This window comes from Anthonomus grandis, chromosome 18, assembly GCF_022605725.1.
Source record: "Anthonomus grandis grandis chromosome 18, icAntGran1.3, whole genome shotgun sequence".
Lineage (NCBI taxonomy): Eukaryota > Metazoa > Arthropoda > Insecta > Coleoptera > Curculionidae > Anthonomus > Anthonomus grandis.
In genome coordinates this window covers 8,675,768-8,699,392 of record NC_065563.1, presented here as the reverse complement: position 1 = coordinate 8,699,392, position 23,625 = coordinate 8,675,768, and the positions used below count along the sequence as shown (strand labels likewise).

Genomic DNA, 23,625 nt, shown 5'->3' with positions numbered 1-23,625 from the left:
AATGCAGCGTCTTTTGTGCGAAACTCTGCCCACTTTGTAGACCTTCTTGGAGGGATCGAAGTCGAGACCAATGACAGATTGGTGAGTTTTGATGTCGAAAGTCTCTACACCAATGTACCTATAGGAGAGTCTCTTAACATCATCGGAGACAAACTAAGCAAGGATGCAGCTTTCTCAACTCGGACCACACTGCCTCTGGACGGGGTGATAGAACTTTTGGAGATCTGTCTTCGTAATTCTTACTTTCAGGTCAAGGATAGATTCTACGCCCAAGACGAAGGACTTCCGATGGGTTCATCTCTTTCCTTAGTAATAGCAAACATCTTCATGGAATGGTTCGAGGAACATGCAATAGATGCCTCCCATTGCAAACCCAAGCTCTGGCTTCGATATGTGGACGACACCTTCATTATCTGGGACAAAGAGGAAAAAGTACTTCAGGAGTTTCTGCTTCACCTCAACAACTTCAGACCAACAATCAAGTTCACGATGGAGACAGAGAAGGACTTAGCTCTACCTTTCCTAGATGTCCTCGTTAAAAAGGTCGGTGGAAATCTACGAACTTCAGTTATATAGAAAACCAACATACACGGGCCAGTATCTTCACTATGAGTCCAACCATCCTGCAACCACCAAAGTAGGCATCATAAGATCCCTCTACAATAGAGCTCGAACCATCTGTAGAAGCGACGAAGATCTCAAGACTGAAGTGGATACCATCTACAAAGACCTACAACAGAATGGATATCCAAAGAAACTAATAAGTAGGACCATCCAAAGCCGTCGTGTTACATTAAATAAATAAGACAATGCAAGTCCGACAAGATGTTTTCACTGTACCATTGTCTACCACCTTCAAAAACGGGTTAATGTTTCCTCATTTGACGGTACCTAATTTGTCAGAGGAATTTCTATCAGTTTTTATGTGACCACCACTTCTCTATATATTTGTGTTCTGTGGGAGAAACACTTAACACACTCTCTATAGTCACTGCGTATCTTTATTACCATTTATTATACACGGAGTCACGGTCGCCAATATTTTGTGTCACGATGTAAAAAAGCTGCCCGATTTTCCCCTCGTAACTCAGTTCGAATAATAAAACAGTTTATTATTAACACGACGGTAATTTTATTAAACTTTTAAAAATACGCCCGACAAAATAATACCAAAGACCAGAGACAACCAAAGAGACGCGCAACTGCGCGCTAATAAAATATCCGATTATATTCCATCTTTGTCTCTCTTCGTGAAAGGGAACATAGATGGCGCAGATAGCGTTTGCCGCCATAATTCAAACCTCGGCTATTAAGCATTTAATAAATTATTTTAATTAAAATCAGCCGTTATGTCTCAGAAGTCAGAACATCATAATTATGTTCTGAGATAGAACGGCTGATTTTAATTAAATCAAATATTATGATATATATTAAAACAATGCAATTTAATAACATTTAAATTGGGGAACTAAATAAACTAAATATAATTCTGAAACGTTTTGTATTGTATTTTCAGTACATGGTATAACAATAAGATGTGCATGCATTTTCTTAATTATTTTCATAATTTATAATTTAAGATGGTAATAGTAACATGCATATACATAAATGCAATTAAAATACAGAAAGATTTTAATTATCACAGTACTATAATAATATTCCAAAAAATATATCCTTTGGTGTAACACTCCATGGAATACCTATTATAACTACAGCCTTGACAATTACCTTGATGAACATATTTCTATTTCTAACACAAGTCAAAACACTGAAATCTGTATCCTACAAAAAACTCCAACAACTAACTACTGTAACCAAGTTCACCTAAATCCGGTAGGTAATAAAATATACGTCCAAAATTTCAACTAATGATGTAAAACAAAACAAAATTAATCAGCAGCAACAACTATTCAGCCATATTGAAATGCACGTGTTCATGTTGAGCAAGGATTGCACTGTTGCCGTACTTAATTATAATTTTAGAAATACTAAAGAATTGGACACAAGCTATCCCGTATTTTTGCATTCATTTGGCGGAGATGGAAGAATGTTTTCTCTTGACTGCTCTGATAATTAAATACATTTAGCATTGCGAAAGATTAGTATCGTGGCGCCACCTTAGCTCACCTTTTATGAAGGAAGAGAGAGACAACGAAATACAATATATACAGATTAAAGAGAGCAACAACAATAGGATAAAAATTTCTATCTAGTTGCACGTCTCTTTGGTTGTCTCTGCTAAGACTAAAAACTGTTTACATCAAGAAAACCGGTGAATCCCACTCAGCCAACGGCTAGAATTCTGAGAAAACATTAAAGTATAAAAATAGCACGGTTTCTTGTTACCGCGCAGATAAAAAACAAACTAACTTATTACTAATTAAGTAAATTCAACAGATTCGACTAATTGGCGTTCATTTATTTAAGCGCATTCCCAACAAATGTGTTCGTTAATATCCTATCTCATTATAAAGTGTACCCGATAAAGTGCTCCCAAGTTACCAAAAAAGACAATTAGTACAATTTTTCTTCTTTGTTTCTCTTTTCAAGGTGGCCAGAGCCATGTGATAACAAAAAATAACACGGAAGGAATTTTAAGATCAAAAGAAAACACAATTTCATTTAAGCATTTTATCACAATTCAATAATAACTTACTTACTAAAAATTTCTTGAATTTCCTGCACACTTCTCCCTTTAGTCTCCGGCACAACGAAGTAAATAAAAACGGTCCCCAAGACGCAACACACCCCGAACAACCAGAACGACTCCGCCATCCCCAACATCTCGTTGATCATCGGAAAAGCCATCGTGACAACAAAAGAAACCATGAAACAAGTGGCGGAAGCAACCGCGGCCGCACTCGATTTCACATTATCCGGGAAAATTTCACTTAAAACGGTCCAGGGCAACGGTCCCAAACCCATATTGAAGCAAACAATGTAAAAGATCAAACTGGCAATCGGAAGCCACCACAAATACGCCAACAGAACCAGCTTTTGTCTGTGCAAAAAGAAATAGAACCCGAGTAGAATGATGGACACGGCCGCCCCAACTGTTGAAGACAACAAAAGAAACTTCCTTCCCAGTTTCTCTATTACAGACGACGTGACGAATACTGTAAAAACTTGAATCACTCCCACCATAGTTGCGGCAAGCTGGGGTGGAATAGCTCCTCCCGCTCCGGAGAATATTTGCTCCATAAACCCAAGCACCGCACTTATTCCGGAAAACTGCTGAAGAATCAACAGTCCGGCGGCCACCATAAAGGCCCTACGTGTATTCTTGGTCCTAAACAGCACCACTATGCCACCTTTTTCTTTATTTTGACTCTCGATTTGCTCTAGCTCGTCCAGAGCCTTCCTGGCCTCCTCCTCCGAGATTCCTCGCAGTTCCATAACAGTTTTTTGGCACAACGACTTCTTGCCTTGCCTCAAAAGGTACGTGGGGCTCTCCGGGGCGTAGATCGAAAAGAATATTAGAAACGCTTGCAAAGGCAACAAGCAAGACAAAGAAAATATGCGGATGGAGAGCATGCTGCCGATAGAGAAAGGATAAAGCACCCCCAAGGCTACAAAAGTGCCCAGGAGGCAACTGAATTTGCCTCTGTTGTGGTTCGAGGTGATTTCGCCCGTGTACATTGTGAGGACTGTGAACACTCCTCCGATGCCGGTGCCGAAGAGTAATCTGGAAAAAATTAGTTGTTTTTTAATGATATAGCACATATAGTTAAAAAAATATATAAAAATAAATAAATTAGGTCTTTATTTAAAAAAAAAACCTACCTAGCGCATGACCGACTTGACTTAACAATACAAATACTTAAAAAAAATAAATGATATTCTACAATAATAGCAATATAAATAAAATAAAAGTAGAACTATCCAAAAACAAATAAATTGATGAAATAAAATTAAAATTATTCCTAAGTTGAACACAGTCATTAAGTACTCTATTTTATCATTGACTTTTAACCAATACTGTTTTTAATCTATTTTTGAAGCTTTGAAAAGACTTGTTAACATAGTCACTATTATTATATGTATTTATTAGCTTTGATGCACAGAAAGAAAATGACCTTTGAAAAATTGCAGTGCTATGACGGGGTATATCAAATTGTAAAATCGTGCGTGTTATTCGGTTATGTCTAGAGATTCCTGTGTTAAGTTTATTACGTAAGTAGTCTGGATAATTGTTTTTTAAAAGTTTAAACAAGGAACAACAATAATGAAGTTTTTCTCTATTTTGCACATTGAGCCAGTTTAATTCTTTCAGCTTGCAAGTTACGTGATCCCATCTTCTTAACCCATAAACAAAGCGAATGCAAGAATTTTGTATTTTTTACAGTTTGTACCTACTGGAAACATCAAGACATGGTCCATATACAAAATTAGAATAATTACAATGCGATAAGACGAGAGCTTCACAAAGTTGCTTCTTTAGAGTAACACGTAAGAGAGCCTTACTTTTGTACAAGTTTCTCGGAGACATATATATGCTCTTTGAACTACTTTAGATACCTGCGTTTTGATCTTAAATTTGTGTCAAAAACAATACCTAAGTTTTTATGTTCTTTTAATTTCGAAATGTTTGCTGATGATGCCAAGGGGCCAATATAGATGACGGCCGATTTTTTAGGATTTCATTTTAAACCATTTTGTTTTGAATAATTATGTACTGCATCCAAGCACCGACCCAATGATTCCATGGATTCAAAAACATTATGCTTGGTAAACTGTATATAAATTTGTGTATCGTCACAGTATTGAGCCATACGACAGTTTCGAATTTTATTTTTTAGGTCATTTATATAAAGTATGAAAAGTAAAGGGCCTAGAATGGATTCTTGGGGAACACCTCTTCGCCAATATAGCAAGTAGGTATAAAGATTGATGGTTAAACTTTAACTGTAGGTATATTACAATTACATAAACCAAGATGCCAAATAAAAATCTTAAAACTTATCAATGGAATTGGCCTTTTCTCGGAAACAAAAAACTGGACACTAAACAAAGATCCTTAAAAAAAGTTGAGATATAACTACACTAACTAAAATACCCAAAAAGGTGAGTTTTCAACTTCTCATTAGAGTAAAACCGGTAAAAGTACCAAGAACTCAACCTTCTTCATAGGCTTGTTCCTTAAGACTTCTAAAGGTCAAAGAATAAAGATTTTCATGCCAGAAATGGTTTTAGTGGGGATATAGAAGAATGAACTGGGATCTTATTGGCTAGGAAACGACTTCTGAAATTAGTGAAATCAAAAGAATTAAAAAAATTAATATTATGACTAATAATTTGAGTTTCATCATAAGGGTTGAAAATTATTGATATCAAAAATAGAATTAATACTTAAATGATAACTGTTTATTTTACTAACTTTAGTACCCGAATAACTTCTGTAATCGAGCTATGCCTATCTTATTTCCGGTTTATTTTATTTTCTTATTTTTTATATATCTGAAGAAAATAAACTGTAACAAGTTTCCTTCAAAATTTGTGTTTAAACTGTTTGATTAAACAACCCCTTCACACTTAATTTTTAGTTTTAATCATTGGCACATCGTCAAATCAGTATCCCTTATCAGCATCGCAAGTGCTTATGCCAGGAGGTTACGGAAATTGACGAGGCTGTACAATACCATATTTTGTAAAATATTGCTGCTTGGTATTGTAGTTCGCATTTACTGTTTTTGTGATTTAACAAAGCCTAAAATCAAATCTTTGAACCGTTTACTAACTGTCTTTTATTATCTTGGTATTGTCCAAGCCTCCCCAAATGCTATCTTAATCACTAAGAAACTAGGAAAATTATCATCATTAACGCATTCAAAGAGTTCGTGAAGATGTACCGGGTTGTCTTTTATATTTAGACAAAGCCTAGCTCGGTTATTATACAAGGTGGAAAAAAAAGTTTTATATAAAAGTTGTAGGGTTTACCTTAAATCGCCAGGAAATGTTATAAAATATAATACAGGGGTATCGCAAAGTTAATAAAAAATACACAGTTCATTTTTTTTAAATGGAACCCCTTGTATATTTTTACATTACATAAAAGACATTTTTTTTTCTGATTTCAAAAATATATAATATGTTAATATTTGGTTTAGCCGTTTTCCCAATATTTATCATTAAAAAATAAAACAACTGTTTACCCGAATCCCCGTTGCTATGGTGTTTATCGGTAACAATAAAATAAATAATGTTATTTGTTGGGCTGTCACTGTCAATGTTTCTGCTATTTCTTTTGAATATGGGTTATACCGAAGAAGAAAAGTTTGAAATTATGAGGTTGTTTTACAAAAACAACAATAATGTTGCTCGAGCGCAAGCTGAATATCACCGTATTCATCCCGAAATGAGAGTTCCTGCTAGGTCCACTTTTTATTACACTGAAAGGAGTATGAGAAACCACAAAAATCTACAAAGAAAAAAACGAACAGTTTTAGCTAACGCGGATGAAGAACTACAAATTTTATTATATTTTCAAGGTAAAAAGTTATTTTATATTTAAGAGCCTTATAAGAATTATAATTTATGCTTTGATTTTTGTAGAAAAACCATATTTATCAACCGTAGATGCTAGTAGACACTTTCAATGCTCTAGATCTAAGATTCAAAGAGTTCTTCAGAAATATAGATATCATCCTTACAAATTGATGCCAGTACAAAAATTAACAAATAATCATGAAATAAGAAGGCTAACATACTGTAATCAGATGTTAGATATAAAAAACGTAGATAACGATATCTTTAATAAAATCTTGTGGACGGATGAAGCTGTATTTACAACAGCAGGGATGTATAATAGAAAAAATACTCACATGTGGGCACCAGCAAATCCTCACGCATACGTCGAAATAAAAAAACAGGGCAGAATGTCATTAAATGTGTGGTGTGGTATCCTTAGAAACCAAATAATTGGACCCATTATATTTCAAGGATCTTTGACTGGAAATAGGTATTTGCGGTTTCTAGAAAATGAGATTGAAGCTTTATTAGAAGAAATACCTTTAAGAGAATATACCATATTATATGGCATCAAGATGGCGCCCCGCCTCATAACTTTAGGCCAGTAAGGATTTTTTTTAATAATCGTTTTATTCAGTGGATTGGAACCCATGGTACCATTAACTGGCCACCAAACAGCCCTGATTTGACTCCTCTAGATAGTTTTTTATGGGGGTATCTTAAAAATGAAGTTTATAAGGAAAGAAGTGAAAATTTGGAGGAATTAAGGGAAAAAATTCAAAGAAGTATAAACTCCTTAAATGAAGAACACCCTGAATATATTTCAAATGCTCTGTTAAAACTGGACAAAGATTATAGAAACTGCGTTGAAAATAATGGCGGCCATATACAACATTTGTAAATATTTAAAGAAACAAGGCTCAAAGGTTTTTTTTTTTTCAAAGAAACTAAATTTTTTTAAAAATGATGAATTAAATATTAACATTTTATATATTTTTGAAATTAGAAAAAAAATGTCTTTCATTTAAAGTAAAAATATACAAGGGGTTCCATTTTAAAAAAATTAACTTTGTGTTTTATATTAACTTTGCGATACCCCTGTATTATATTTTATAACATTTCCTGGCGATTTAAGATAAACCCTATAACTTTTATATCAAACTTTTTTTTCCACCTCGTATAGTAACCGAGCCAGGCTCTGTCTAAATATAAAAGACAACCCTGTACTTGTTACACCCGTACCTCACAGAGATCGCTTGAATGGTTTTTGGTATATATTCAATTACAAATTTATGGACACAATTTTATTAAGACGCTTATTTTTTAAGTCATTTAATGTTAATGTTACAAATATTATAGGGTTTGTCGAATTTGAAATCGGTACATATATCATAAACGTGTTCAAAATTCTTCAAAACTCTATCACTTAATTTTATGCTCAGTTTAAGTAGGGTAAAGTAAGGTAAGTCGGTGATATTTTTATTTAAGCGTGAGTAATTTGTATTTCTAAAGATAATATAATTTGCTTGACCTTTCTATCCAAAAGTTCAATGTTTTACACAATTGTTCATTTACAAAAAATGCTAAAATAATGTAAATTTTGACAGAAAAACATATACTCAAAAAATACCAATCGGTTAGGTAATTTGGTTATAGGTAAGTTTATTTGGCGATAGTGGAGAGGTATTTTGGTGATATGGGATTAGGACCAGTAAAAAATAAAATTATTGAAATCGTGTAAGTATAATTCATAAGAAAACATTAAGTTATTAGTATATACAGTGCATCCCAAAAGTTATGTCTAAATTCATTTAAAATTCAGGGGTGTGTTCGAAAAAAAAACGCTCGGACCCGTCGATTTCTATTTCAAGTTGCGCATTTTTGCACGTGAAGTTTGTATATACAGAGTTGCTCAAAAATAAATAACGACCATCAACTTAATTTTTTCAAATGGAAGTACCTTTTTTTATTTCATTTTTGAATTTCGCGTGGAATTCTACGTATGTCTCATGCATATGTCCTATACCTAAAGTCAACAGTTATCGAAAAAAAGACCACCAAACATTATTATTGAAGTTCACATTACGAGTCACCTTATGTCTGAGAATTTTTATACAGAGCAAAATTCCATTCATTCATGTTTTTTATTGGTGGCTGGTAACCGTGTATTTTCATAGAAACTGTATGACAGTTGTACGCCAAACAGATATTGTCAAGTGTGAAGTGTACGAGCAAAGTTGCGGTTTTCACAATGGTAAAGTTAACGGAACGAGAAAAAATAGAAATTCTGTGCATGGTTGGGTTTGGTGATAGAACACGTACTCAAAGAGAAGCTGCTCAATTATTCAATGAAATCCATCCTGATCATCCTCCGATATGTCAAAAGGTGGTGAGTAGAATAGAGGCTAAATTTAGAGAATTTGGTCATATTAGAGATCTGCCGAAATCTGGTCGTCCTGCTCGAGATGAAAATGAATAACTTGACGTTTTGCTTTCTTTGGAAGAAAATCCATGCATTCGTCTGTCGCAGATTGGGGCAAATTTACAGATGGTGAAATCTACAGTTCACCGAATAGTTAAAAAGTACAAATATCACCCCTACAAAGTTATTCCTGTGCAAGAGTTATTTGATAACGATTTCGATAGGCGAAATGAGTTTTGTGAACGCTTACAAAACATGTGCAATTTCAATAATAATTTAGTAACAAATATTATTTTTTCCGATGAAACCACTTTCTGTTTGAATGGTAGTGTGAACAGACAAAATTGTTGATATTGGGCAACAGAAAATCCGCATTGGATGATGGAGGTAAACACCCAGTACCCTCAAAAACTAAATGTGTAGTGTGGAATAGTGCGCGGAAGAGCAATAGGTTCCTTTTTCTTTGAAGATCATCTTCATTGTATCTCGATTTTCTTCAATTTGAATTAGTTCCAGCATTACTAGATTTATTTCCAAATACATTGGTCCCAGACTATCCTGACGAAGAACTAATTTTCCAGCAAGATAGCGCTCCTCCGCACTATGCTGCCACTGTGCGTACATTTTTGGATGAAACCTTTCCCAATCAATGGATAGGAAGGAGAGGACCCATCGAATGGCCTGCTAGGTTGCCTGACCTAACACCAATGGACTTTTTTTGTGGGCATACCTCAAGTCGAAGGTATTTGTTAATAGGCTAAATAATCTAGACGACTTGAAAGAGAGAATTCGCAGAGAAGTGTGCGCCATAACTCCGGAAATGATTGAAAATGTGCAACGAGACTTTATTGATCGCCTTGAATATTGTCAAGCCGTGAATGGCAACCATTTTGAACATTTAACTTAATTTTTGTCCTTTTTTTATTTGTTACATGAATCGTCTTTTTTTCGATAACTGTTGACTTTAGGTATAGGACATGATGCATGAAACATACGTAGAATTTCACGCGAAATTCAAAGATGAAATAAAAAAAGGTGCTTTCATTTGAAAAAATGAAGTTGATGGTCGTAATTTATTTTCGAGCGACCCTGTATATACAAACTTCACGTACAAAAATGCGCAACTTGAAATAAAAATCGACGGGTCCGAGCGTTTTTTTTTCGAACACACCCCTGAATTTCAAATGAATTTAGACATAACTTTTGGGATGCACTATATAACAAACATTATTCTGAGTCAGTTGAACGATGCTCATCACAACCGTCGCATGTCTTCATCGTCAGATCTCGATTGACAGTTTGTGTGATATGGAACGCAGCAAAAAGAACACTGTACCCCATTTTTGGCTTTCTCATCCTCTCGGTAGCTAATTCCACAAACACCACAATACCAGTAATCATCGTCGTCTTTTTTCTTGCTTTTTGGTTTGGAGTTTTCGTTCCATGCACGCTTTTTCGTGTTAGAACCTTTGGAGCTTAGTACTCCTGAAGGTCCTGGTTGTGGCTGTGTTGGTATGTGAGGATCAGTTAACCATTTTGCACTGGAGTCTCTGGTTTTAACCTGCCCGCGGTTTTACTTTGCTCGCTGCACTGGCAGAAGGAAGTAAAAATAAATTGTCAGTGTTGGATTTTTCCAAAGGAGGATCAGAAGGAAGTATATCATCAAGTCTAGCGACTGATTGATTTTCTCGAAGAGTGTCAGTTTTGATAGGGCTATAGCTTCGGGTGAGATAGCATCTTTATTCAAAGGACAGATTCCACTTTTTCGAAAGGCGTGTTCAATATTAGTGGAGGTAAAACTTTTAATCATTGCTACAGAAAATATTTCGTTGAAGTTATAACGGCTAGGTTTTTCACCGTTTTCTTTTTTCATGTAATCGTTTAAGCAGTTAGTCCAAGCGGAGTTTAAGGGACGATAAACGCCCACATCAAGTGGCTGGAGCAGATGGCTTGTGTGTGCTGGAAAGGTGAAGAGATGAATATTTTTTTGCTTTGCTAAGTCTAAAACAGCCAACGACAAATGTAAAGCATGAGAGTCCATCAAGAGAATTATAAGTATTTCTTTTGATATGGAATTAATAAAAAACTGGAACCATTCCAAAAAAATATCAGAGTTTATCCAGCCTTTCGGTGACAGTTTTACTAATGAGTTAGGTATGGCTCCACGGGCTAAATCAGGGTTCCAATGCACACCTTTGAAAAGGTGCCATTGTCACAAATGCAGCCGAGAACTGTAGTTGTTTCTCCCCTGTCTGCGTAACTCCTTTTGTAAACATAACGCTTGCCTAGAGCCGTCACAACTTTGTTGGGTTTTACTATAAACGACAACCCCGTTTCGTCACAATTCCAAATTCTCCCTGGCGTATTTTTAATGTCCAATTTTGTAATAAGAGTTTCTAATTTTGTATAGAAATCAGCGGATTTGCCATGGAAGCTCGATATGCAGCTAAGTTTTCTGGCACACGTAATGTTAGCCCATATCTTTTTTTAAAGTTTGTCCACCACCACTTACTAGTTAAGTCATTATCCGCATTTAAAAAATTTTCACGACCAACCGATGTTGCAACCGAAAACGCTAGTTTTCTAATATTGTGGACAGTAAGACCAAATCCTAACTCTTGCATGACGATAATATATTTAAATATTCGGACTTCCAAGTCTGCCGGTAGAGCAAAGGGCCTTCCCAACTTTGATAAGTCGTGGATAACCGGATGACCTTCTGCATTTTCAGTTCTTGTTAAATATCTCTTTAATCTTCAAGCAATTCAATCCAAGCAATCTTCATGTCTTTCGATGCTTTACAAAGCATATACATATGGACACACCTACTTCACGGACCATTTGTGCTGCTCGAACCATAACTTGCTTCTCATAATTTCTGTACTTTGGGCATTTTATCTGCCATCTTATGGAAGGTAATTTGGTGTAGATAGATAGGTATGTTGGTGATACTGACGGATCTAAACTCAGGTTACTTTTATATTTGGTACGGTGTTAAGGCACATTCACAACAGTTAACCTGGCCATAGGAAATTCCACATAAATTAAGATTTTTTGCTGTTAAGATTGATTGCTCCCCTGTATATTTTACAGAAAAAATTATAAAACTTGGGGGCGAGTTAGAGCTAAAGAAAGATAAGCCACCATACCAAATCTCATTACTTTTTATTAAGTAAGTTGATTATTACTACTTGTTTTTACTACTAAGCTGATATGCACTTATTTGATTACATGCCGGTAAAATTGCTATCTTTAACTCTCCAATTTTAATAACGCACATCTTTATAAATAACACTTTTAATGTGACCCTACAGGAAAACCATTTTACCAAAAAAGATTAAATCAAATCCCTTGGGAGATTTTTTCAATTCTGTTAACATTCGACTTTTTAAGTAATTTTCACAAAAAAAACTTTAGTTTGTAGAGGTTTATAACCACTATAAATCGATTTAGTTATTAATTGTTAATATCTGGACCAAACATATTAAAATTCCTGGGGAATTTCAGGAGATACGGGCTATATATCGATTAAATAATAGCGGGCGCGGACTATAAATAAGTCGCTGGCAAACGACATATGCTGCGTTATAGATCTTTGGTTGCAGAGAATTGGAACCCAGAGCATTGACATTTTCATCTTTGACATCTCTCAAAACAATTTTTTTGGTTGCAATTCTTTCATTCGATCATTGGTAGTCGTACGAGACGGTTGTGTCTTCGCTCGTCGGCTCTGATGGTTGATAAGTTTTGTTTTGACTTTGATTTGTCTTTCTGTTTTTGACCTTACCAGACGCGACGCGAAGTTTTGCTGTACGTGTGCTTTCGGTATAAATAGTTTTGATTTGCTTCCTGTATAAACATTAGTTTTGATTTCCGATTAAATTAGTACCTGTTAACCTAAACTTGACCTTAAAATCAGAATTTATTGAACTTTAACTCTACAACATCAAGTTTTCGCAGTGCGTGTGATTTGATAATAAACAGTTCCGGTCTCCTGCTTTACAAATAGTTTTCGTTCACGGAACAATATTTGTTATTTAAATATTTGGACACTTTTTGAAATCAATCTTAAGAAATTATGGCTGAACTTAAGTGTGATTCCTGTCAAAAGACCATCTTGGAGAAAGAAAAATATAAGCTTCGCTGTAGCGGGGAATGTCGCCGAAATTTTTGCATGTCCTGTACTGGCTTGGATAAGGCCACAACAAAGGTACTGTATAATCAAAAGTACCAAAACATTAAATTCTTCTGCAATGTTTGTGACTCTCCTACTTTAAAATACCTTCACGACAAGGTTTCACAGTTACAAAGTTTTCACAGTGCAGATTCCTTTAGACATTGTTGATGCTTTGGGTTCATGTCTCAAAAAGAATACGGATCTCTACCCTGTCATTACAGAACTATATGACATCTTGAGTCAAAATGATCCCAAATGGAAGGTTTTGTTCGAGAAAATTGATGATATTCACAACTTGCTTGCCAATAGTAGATCTGAAAATGGTCAAGAGTCAATGTTTCACTCAATCAGGGATATGAAACAAGAGCTCTTTAACCTGTCTTCACTTCTTTTGGGAAATCACGACGAATCCGTCAAGATCCAGATTCATGATTCCCCCAAACAAGAACTTGCCAAAGAAATGGAAGATTTACGGAAGAGTATTAATCAAATTGCCCTTAAAATGGAAAAGTTGACAGTTAAGGAAAAAGAAATTCCTAAATACATTCCAACAATAGCAAAAAGATCCATTTCCATTTCTATACAGACCGATCAGGAACCAGAAGTTTCGCCCTCTACAGAAAGAATAACGGTTTCACCACAGAAAACCATAACTAGGGAAGAATGGCATTACCTAATCGTCTCTAATATTTCTCCTGACTATACAGTAAACCGGCTCGCTCACTACGTTAAAGATAAGATTCAGACTAATGCTTTTATTCGATGTTTTCCCTTCACGCAAAATGAAGACAGTGTGAACTCCAGCTTTAAAGTAGGTGTCCAAAACAAGGATCTTTTTAGCCAGCTAAAAGAGACGAACGTATGGCCGGCCGGTGCTGTAGTGGATGGACGAAGGATGGGTCCATTACCACCGTTAAATTCTCCACTGGTTAATAACTCCCAAACCTGTCTCAAATCAGCTCAATATGCTTCAAATTGGTTCAGATAAAGATGCTCTAAGTCATTTGGGCAAGAAAATGTCAGCTTCAAACTTGTGGAGAAGGCCAACGATGATGATGGACTGCATAATATGGACCCGATGACTCCTCCAGTAGTGCGACTATCCCAAAAATCTGATGCGGAAAATGGACGGTACCTGTTGGCTAGACTGAGAGACCCCACCATCCTAAAAACTCTTAGGCTCTACTTGGCATACCTCTATGGCCAGCCTTCCAACGTCTGTCTCGAAGGCCACACCAAGACCAATGTCAAGCTAATGCTAGCTTCAGAGGGCCTACCTACTAACATAGACTCCCTCCGACGCTTGTATATCCGTTTCCACGACGTCTATGGAATTGGTGCAGCCGAAGTGGAAGAAGACCTCTCCGCTTTTAGATCCTTCTTTTCTTCAGAAAAAATTTTAAGGCTTCAAAAAATACGAGAAAGTCAATCTAATTATTTTTTCAGTGGTTTCTCATCTAGGAACAAAAATTTTTAAATAACGTGATGCGACCAGAGGATCAAGCACCCTCTGATAAATCGGATGATAGCAAGCTTAGCGTAGTTCTTCTTAACATTCAGTCCTTAAGACACAAAACTAATGAATTATTTCTTTTATTAGAAGAGCTAAATTTTCCAGAAATAGTTGCTATAACCGAACACTGGCTAAACATTGATGAACCTGTTTTTGTTCAAAATTACACTACAATAGCAAGATTTAATAGAACTAATTTATCTCATGGGGGCACTATGATTATGTCTATAAACAACGATTTTTCACCGGTAACTAAGTTTGATAACTTTTTATCAGAAAAAGTATTGGAATTTTCTATAGTTTACCATAATACATACGACCTCTATATTATTTGTGTATATAGAACACCTGACGCTTCCTTCAAAAACTACTAAGCTTGCTAGAATCCTTGCCCTTAAAAGGTAAATTAATTTTGTGTAGCGCCCTTAATATTGATTTTTCCAGTGTGTGTGCTGCTCAAGAATCTCTTCACTCTATTTTCGTCTCAATGGGTATAGTAATGCATGTTAACTTTTCTACCAGAATAACTAGAAATAGTTCTAGTACCATCGACTATGTCGTGTCATCTTTTGCTCCTGAACTCGTAGATTGCACGGTTTTTAATTCCGGATTTTCTGATCATGAAGCTGCACTAACTAAATTTTCCATAAATTCTAAAGGCAAAAACACGTTACGTAAATTAGGCCGTGTTTTTGGAAAAAATAATTTCTTACAATTCAAGAACTTATGCCAAACGGCTGATTGGCCTTTTTGTTTCTGACGATATAGATAGTGAATTTTCTAGTTTTATAAAGTCTTTATCAAGTATTGCAGATAAGTCGTTTCCTCTTAGACCTATCAAAATTAAACATCATAAGCCATGGACCACTAAAGGCTTACGTGTTTCTGCAAAAAACAGGCGGTCATTATCACACCTGAAAAAATTTACAGACAGCGTATTTTTTCATAACTATGTCAAGCTTTATAGAAAAATGTACCATAAGACTATAAAAGCTGCAGAAGATATTTATTATAATAAAAGGATGATCGAATCAAGTAAAGTTGCCAAAGAATCATGGTCTATTGTAAATGAATTAAGAAATAAGAATTCTTCATCTAGCACTATCCCTACTTCACCTGAGGACCTTAATCACTACTTTGTTAATGTAGCTAAAAATCTAATGGCTACCATAACACCTTCTCACGATCCTCGTTCATATCTCCCAAATCAAAATTTACACAGCTTCTTTTTTACCCCCATTGTATCAACAGAACTTCAAACTACAATTAATGAAATAAAAAAAAAATCATCATCTGGTACAGATGGGCTCACTCTCAAAATGTTTTCCAATCTGCCAAATTGCACCTTAATCCATCTAACAAACTTAATTAACAAGTCATTCCAAAATGAAGTCTTTCCTACCTGCCTTAAGACTGCAATAATTATTCCTTTGCATAAGGGAGGAGATAAACAACAAGCTTCAAACTATCGCCCAATCGCACTCCTTCCCACTTTATCAAAGATCATTGAACGATTGGTTAAAAAAAGGCTCTTATCGTTTCTGTTTAAATATAAAATTCTTACTCCTCACCAATTTGAATTCTTGAGTAACAAGTGCACAAATGATGCTATGTTTTCTCTCTTTAATAGTGTTTACACCAGTATAAATAATAATCATTCAACAGCAACAATTTTTTGTGATTTCTCCAAGGCTTTTGATTGTGTAAACCATAACATCTTAATTGACAAATTGAATCACTATGGGTTCAGAGGAATGCCCCTTGAGTGGTTTAAATCGTATCTCAGTTACAGAAATCAGCTTGTAAAGGTTGATACGACGAAGTCTTCTTGCAAACCAATAGAATGTGGGGTACCTCAAGGTTCAGTCCTGGGCCCTATTTTGTTTCTGATTTTTATAAATGACATGACCAATCTTAACATCAGTGGCAAAATCTGTCTTTTTGCTGACGATACTAGCTTTACATGGAGCAATCCGGATGCTAGGGCACTACATGCTACTATTTCTAATGACTTAATTACCATTAAATCGTGGTGCGATTCTAATCTTCTGTGCCTCAATGTCTCAAAAACTAAAGTCTTATCATATAAAACTACTATTCAACCCTTTGTACTTAACAACACCAGTTTGGACGCTGTAGAATCTGTGAAGTTCTTGGGACTTAATGTTGACTACTCCCTAAAATGGGACTTGCATATTGATGCCTTATATAAAAAATTAAGTTTAGCATGTTTTGCCTTAAGACCAGTTTCCAGGGAATTAAGTTTTCAAACATCAAGAACAGTTTATTATGCCCTTTTTGAGTCACATCTACGTTACGCCCTTCCATTCTGGGGCACATGCGGTGTGACTCAATTTGAGCGCATCTTTAAACTCCAAAAGAGAGCAGTTCGGTGCTTGGACTTAATAGCAGAGCTCACTGTCAAGAAATCTTTAAAAAATACAAGATACTTACTCTTCCCGCTTTATTCATATTGGAATCTATTTGCTTAGTACGCAAACATAAGTCAGAAATGCCAAGTAGGCCGTCTCACAATTATTCACTTCGCAAAGCAGTGCATGATCTTTATCTGCAAACCCCTCGGTCCGAGTTAGTAAAAAGCTCTATTCTATACAGAGCCAAAAAGATGCATAATCATTTGCCTTTGGAAATTAAATCAATTACTTCTTTTCCTCGATTTCATAATGCTTTGAAGGCATACTTTCTGGAAAAAGCCTTATACGCAGTGGAGGATTTTTTTCTAGGATAACTTTTTGGGTATCACACACACACTGGCTCTTTTTATGTCTTAAAATAGAGAATATATTAGTTTTTTTTTCTTTAGTAAATGAATTGCACTTTCATTTTGTATTTAATTAATTTACTGTTATTGACTATTGTGTTTATTTTTATTGACATTTTATACATCATGATGTATATTGACCAGGTACATTGTTTTTGTACAGTTTTGCATGTATTTATTTTGTTTGTATATTTATTTTTATTTTTATTTTGTGTGTTTTGTTTTGTTTTTATATGTTTTTTTATTAACTTTGTCTACAAAATTTTGTAATTTTTTGACAATAAAGCATATGATTGGACCTTCTACCAGTGTTTTCAGAAATGTACGACATTTTAAATTCTCACGACTCCAAATGGAAGAATCTCCATGACAAAATTGATGACATTCATCGTCTTCATACTGTCTCTGAAAATGGACAAGAATCTTTTTCCAATCAATCAGAGATATGAAACAGGAAATTTTCAACCTGTCATCAATTCTTATGGACAACCATGGTGAGGCGGTAAAGGTACAGGTCCATGATTCTTCCAATGAAGAGTTAAAAAGTGAAGTAGAGAATCTGAGGAAAGATGTTTAACAAATGGCTCGCATCATAGAACAATTAGCTAAAGAAAAATCTAATGTTAAAAGTTACCAAGCTGTAACTAAAAGGACGATAGTCTGCCAGACTGATCATACAGAAAAACCAGACCCGGAGGTTCTGACGTCACAATGAACAAAGATGAATGGCATTACATGGTTGTATCAAATATCCCACCTCCGTTTACCGGAAATCAGCTTGCACACTTCATCAAAGAAAAACTGGGAACGACGGACTTTATCCGATGTGTCCCAATGCTAAAAACCAAGGACATTGCACATTCCGACTTCAAAATTGGTGTGCAGAACTTAAATCACTTAAAGCGGCTGAAGGATATTAGTATGTGGCCACCGGGCACTCTTATAAATTCATGTTTGGAAACCTCTAAAGCGCCAGTTCAAATAAATAGTACCACCTCGCCCAAAACTAAGCCTTCCCAGTCTAAGTCTAAGCCTCACTCTATGGTCAGCCATAACCTGCCACATCATTCAGTTCCATCAACATCTGCTACAATATCCAGAGAGGTTCAATCTTTGAAAATTAGTTCTGATAGGGAGGCCATTGCTACCTCTAAATCCCTTGCAACAGAATTATTAGAGGTTGATTTTGTCATCGATAATAATTTAGTGGCGAATAAGCAAATATAGACCCGTTGACTCCACCAATAGTGCGACTATCAAGAGACTCAGATGCGACTCATGGTCGCTATTTATTGGCCAGACTGAGAGACCCTTCCATCTTAAAACTTCTTAGGCTATTCCTTGCCTATCTGCATGATCAACCCTCCAGTGTGTGTTTTGAAGGACATACCAACACCAGCATCCGATTGGCACTTGCATCAGAGGGATTTCCTGGTGACGTGGACTCTTTGCGGAGGCTCTACTTTCGGTAATGGTATTAGTCTAACTGAAGTTAAAGCAGCTGATCTGTCAGCCTTCAGGTCCTTCTTCTCATCAGAAAAGCTGCTACGCCTTCAAAAAATCAGAGAGTGTCATAGCAATTATTATTCTGGTGGATCTCCCGCCAGGAATAAAAATTTTTAAATGACTTGACGCGAACAGAGGATCAAGCACTCTCTAAAATACTTGGACCTTGAGTCAAATTGATGTGCCAACAGCATTTCTTAATGGGATGTTGGACAGTGAAGTATTTATCAAGAAACCAGAAGGCTTACAGAGCAAGTCAAAAACGTTTAAATTAAACAGAGCCCTTTATGGTTTAAGAAATGCTCCAAAATGTTGCAACATCAAGTTTAATGAAGTGATGTCACAATTACATTTTAAAAGATCACAGTATGATTACTGTTTATATATCAATGAAGATGTATATTTAGTATTATTTGTTGATGACGCATTAATTTTAGGACTCGATATAAAAGTTAAGAAACTTGTGCAAGATTCATATGATAATTATGATATCTTTAATGTTAAAAATATACGGGATGTAACATCGTTTCTTGAAATGGAAATTACCAAACTGGAAGACGGATTCAAATTTACTTAAACAAGGATGATTTCAAGACTCTTGACTGAATTCAATATAATGTAGTGTCGCTACATTGCAGCAGCTATGGAGCAAAACTTTCAAGTGGATGAAAATCAACCAGGCTTGGAAAATGTACCCTATAGAAAACTAATTTGTAGCCTAATATATCTGTCAATAATTGTAACAAGACCAGATATCACATACAGCATGTCAGTTTTAAGTAGATATTTAGACAAACCAACGGTACAACTTTGGAAAGCAGGAAAACGCATTTTGAGCTATCTGATTGCTACAAGAGACTATGGATTGAGATTTAGAAAAGGAGTCAGTGGTTTAGAGGGAATGTGTAATGTAGACTGGGGTGGAGATAAGCAGAACAGAAAAAGTATTAGTGGATTTGTGTCTTCAATGGAAGTCGAATATATATCAGCAGGAACAGCAGCCCAAGAACTAGTGAATCTGAAAGGTATTTTATCCGAGTTTCGTGAGGGTAGTCCAGTGATTTTAAAGATTAATAATCTGAGTGCAATTTCAGTGATTAAAAGCAATTGAAATCGAAGAGCATTTAAATTGAGAGGGCGTATTAAGTATTTATAATTAAGATAATCTCTCGGAAAACGGTTTTTAAAGTTAACCATTAAAAGTACTCTCGTAGTCAAAATAAGGTGCTTTATTTTACCAGAAAATAACCATCTTTCAAAAATTATTAACATTTTCTTTGTAGACTTATGTGAAAATTACAATGTAATCTCTGAACATAAATAAATAAATTGAATCTGACGGAATCTGGACGCCAGCTTCACACACGTCAGTTAGAGGCAATTTTAGCTCTGGTATCCAGGACTATTCAAATTACTGACACAAATCCTTCCCTAAATATCCCTAGAATGTTTACAAATATTTCATTCTTTGGTTAAGTTTTACATAAACCTGAAATGAAATGAATATTCATGGAACATTTCATGTGTCAATAGGGAACATAAAACATATTTACAAAGCCAAAGAAATCAACTATAAAATTCTTACACTCACCTTCCAAAATAAAACACCCAAAGTTCCCAGGCAAAGGCAAGAATAGCAGCTCCAGCTGCCATAGGGGCGGCAATAGCCATCAGTGTGATTTTCCGACCAACTTTGTCAGCCATATAACCGAACAGAAAAGGCCCCATGGCTGCCCCCAAGCATAAAATAGCTGCTATTATGCTGATCTCTGTGGGATCCAAAGGCGCCCCTAGGGGGCTCCCGGGCCCGTTCAATCTTGGTAGCACTGGAGAGGTCCATGAGAAACCTGTGCCAGCGGAGAAGGCCAGCAGGTTACCTGAACCAAAAAGTGCTTATTAACAACGAATTTGGCCTTCGCATGACTAGCCAAAACATAAGCGATGTGTACAAAGCAAATTAAACCGACGATAGTGTCCCGGTGTTTAATTCGTTAATCGTTTTAATACCTCTAAACAATACTGAAAATTAACCGAACAAATATTACTTGATTGCCCCATTATTTTTAAAATTTCAAGTCGAGATAGGTAGTCGTTATCTAATTAGGGGATATAATTAACAATTTTGGTGCTACTGGCGGAAAAATGGCTATTTTAAGGCGTTTTTGTTGTTAATTATACAGCTTTAATCCAGTAAGAACATAAGGATTTTGATTTCCATTTGTAGCATATTACCTTGTATACGTGGCGGGTATAGTATTATCTCCGGGACAGCTGCTTTAGTGTTAATTTATAAACAAAATACAATAGTTTTACTTTAAGTAAAAGAAAATACAAACTTAAAAAATATACCTGGATTGCAAATGAATATGGCCACGATACCCAAAAATGACCACTGCCTGGTGGCCGCCATTTTCATAGTGGTTGTGTCCTTTTGATGTTGGTCACTCTGAACATTTTCAGTGTTGCCAACAAAAAATGTATTAAATGTTGACGTTTGACGTGTGAGTATAGCGGATTGCATAGTTTTTGGTGATTTGTAAACGATGCTTGGGTATATCGTCTGCAACAAGCGTCTCATGCGCCTCCTCCTTATTTAATACGTGGATAATGCATCACCATCCTTATTTAAACGTATTTGGTTCACTATTTTTCAAAACCGAATTATTGTGAATTGTCTTGAATAATTTATAGAGTTGTTTATTTTTACATAAACCCTAGCTAATTACAAATCGTCTATATTTTGATTTTTATAGATGGTTGTACCTATTAATGTGGAAACACTGTACATAGAAGGAAGCTAAAAGTGGTAACAGTAAAAATAGAAAGAAAATAATTCAAAGAAAATAATCCATTAACTGAATTTGTTAAGAAAAAACAAGCAAAAATTTAAACGAAGATCATCATTTTCATAGTCAAAAAAATTCTTAAAGTACAAGAAAAATCACAGATCTAAGAGAGCAACTATCTTAACTAAATGTAACTTTCTATTTTGTATTTTTGTGAACATAACCTCTCAAAAACTTTAATTATTTTGTTTCCCTACAATTGGCACAACTGAAATTTGTCAGAGTGACCAACATCGAAAGGACACAATCACGCAAAATGGCGGCGCCCTAGTAGTGGTCATTTACTTTTCATTGAATTGGCAGTCCAGGTATATTTATTAAGTTCGTGAAAGAAAACTAAAAAAAAGTAATATTTAAATTTTAAAATTGTCAAAACTAACTGTCAATGAGTGACATTTATAAATCTGACAAGTGATAATGTGAAAGTCGTCTTAATGGTACGCAACCCGCATAATGCGAAGCTACTTGCCTATAAACCCATACAATTTTTGTTTAAACTACCCTGTATATAAATGGGGATTTTTCAAAACTTAAAATGACTTCCTACTGCCTTTAGTAAAATGTTGTATAATTGTTAATACATTATCACTCACCTAAAAAAGCAGTTCTATACAAATAAAACGAATCTTTTGGTACGACCGCCGCACGACTCTCCGGTTCCAAACTATGAAATTTTTTATTCCATTTGATATCGCGCTGGTCCATAGTGGTGGGCTTATAAACGACTTCCGTAACGTTGTCTCGCTTATCTGCATTGATATCTAAGCGGATCCGCGTATCTTCTCCCTCCATTTTCGAGGACCGTTGCAATAAATTCAATTTGGAAAAAATAACAACAAAACCGGCAATTAAGCGAGTTTTTTCGCGAGTACTACTCGCCGTATTGCCTTTGGTAATGCAACTTTTTCTCCATATTTATTTAATAAAAAAAATATTATTTATTTTAGTTAATCTAGGACTATTGTTACGGTCTTAAGAAATCAAAGTGTAAATAATACGCTGTGATGGCGACAGACTATGCCAATGATAGAACTTTAGTTGACAATAAACACACAGAACACGAATATAGAAATATAGAATAAACAAATATAGAATAAACACCAATAAGTAATATAAACAACATCCAAGCGCAGAAATCATGAGGGACTACTAACCAAGCTCTCCTCAATCGGCATACAAAACTCATTATTGAATTGGATCAAAAGTTTTCTTGAACAACGAACAATCCGTCGATGGACACCTCTCCGTCAAATTTAACATTAACGCTGGAGTCCCTCAAGGATGAATTCTATCCCCCACCCTTTTCTTGATATATATTAACGATTTGCTAGGAACTACTGTCAATCCAATCTACAGCTTCGCGGACGATAGCACACTTATTTCCACATTTAAGTCCGCCAAACCAACGACAGCCGCAACTTCTCAGAATCTTAGGCAGCAACAAGTAGCTTCAACCAACAACGATATTAGAGTAATCTCGGAGTGGGCGGTAACAATCTGGTTAATTTTAACGCTAAAAAAACGCAGGCTGCAGAAGACTAACCTTGGTGACCCGGAGCTGGTTATGGCAGGGAAAACTTTGCCAATGAAATCATCTTTACATCTTCTAGGTCTAAGACCACGTTGCCGAAATCGCCAGGGCGGCTTCCAAAAAACTCGAAGTGCTTTTCAAAACGAAAAAACTGTATACACCAGAACAGCTGCTGACTCTTTATAAGGCTCAAATACACCCTTCCCTCGAGTATTGCTCGCATGTCTGGAGCTCTGCACCCAAGCATAGTTTAAACCTGCTGGATTCTATACAGAAGAGAGCTATTCGTCTTATCGACAAACCAGAACTGACAAAGAGTCTGGATAGTCTGGAGCACAGGAGAAAGGTGGCTGATCTCTGTTTATTCTACATAGTATATG

The 23,625-nt window shown here is 35.6% G+C and overlaps 1 protein-coding gene across 1 annotated transcript; it reads right to left on the bottom strand.

The window, feature by feature from the left end:
- Positions 1-1,484: 1,484 nt before the first annotated feature.
- On the bottom strand, positions 1,485-22,612 carry LOC126746893 (facilitated trehalose transporter Tret1-like). Its single transcript, XM_050455295.1, has 3 exons — positions 22,308-22,612; positions 20,460-20,745; positions 1,485-3,685 (listed from the first exon to the last, which is right to left on the bottom strand). Exons 1-3 carry the CDS (start codon positions 22,504-22,506, stop codon positions 2,653-2,655), a joined length of 1,518 nt encoding a protein of 505 aa, XP_050311252.1. The 5' UTR covers positions 22,507-22,612; the 3' UTR covers positions 1,485-2,652.
- Positions 22,613-23,625: the final 1,013 nt, after the last annotated feature.

Bases quoted from the DNA above. Each gene is read 5' to 3' on its own strand.
- LOC126746893 (XM_050455295.1), bottom strand. From the start codon at position 22,506: ATGGAGGGAGAAGATACGCGGATCCGCTTAGATATCAATGCAGATAAG. The intron at 20,746-22,307 runs GTGAGTGATAAT...TTTTTGGTTCAG, and splicing joins GTATAGAACTGCTTTTTTAG to GTAACCTGCTGGCCTTCTCC. The intron at 3,686-20,459 runs GTGAGTGTAAGA...AATTTTTTCCAG, and splicing joins TGGGTGTTTTATTTTGGAAG to ATTACTCTTCGGCACCGGCA.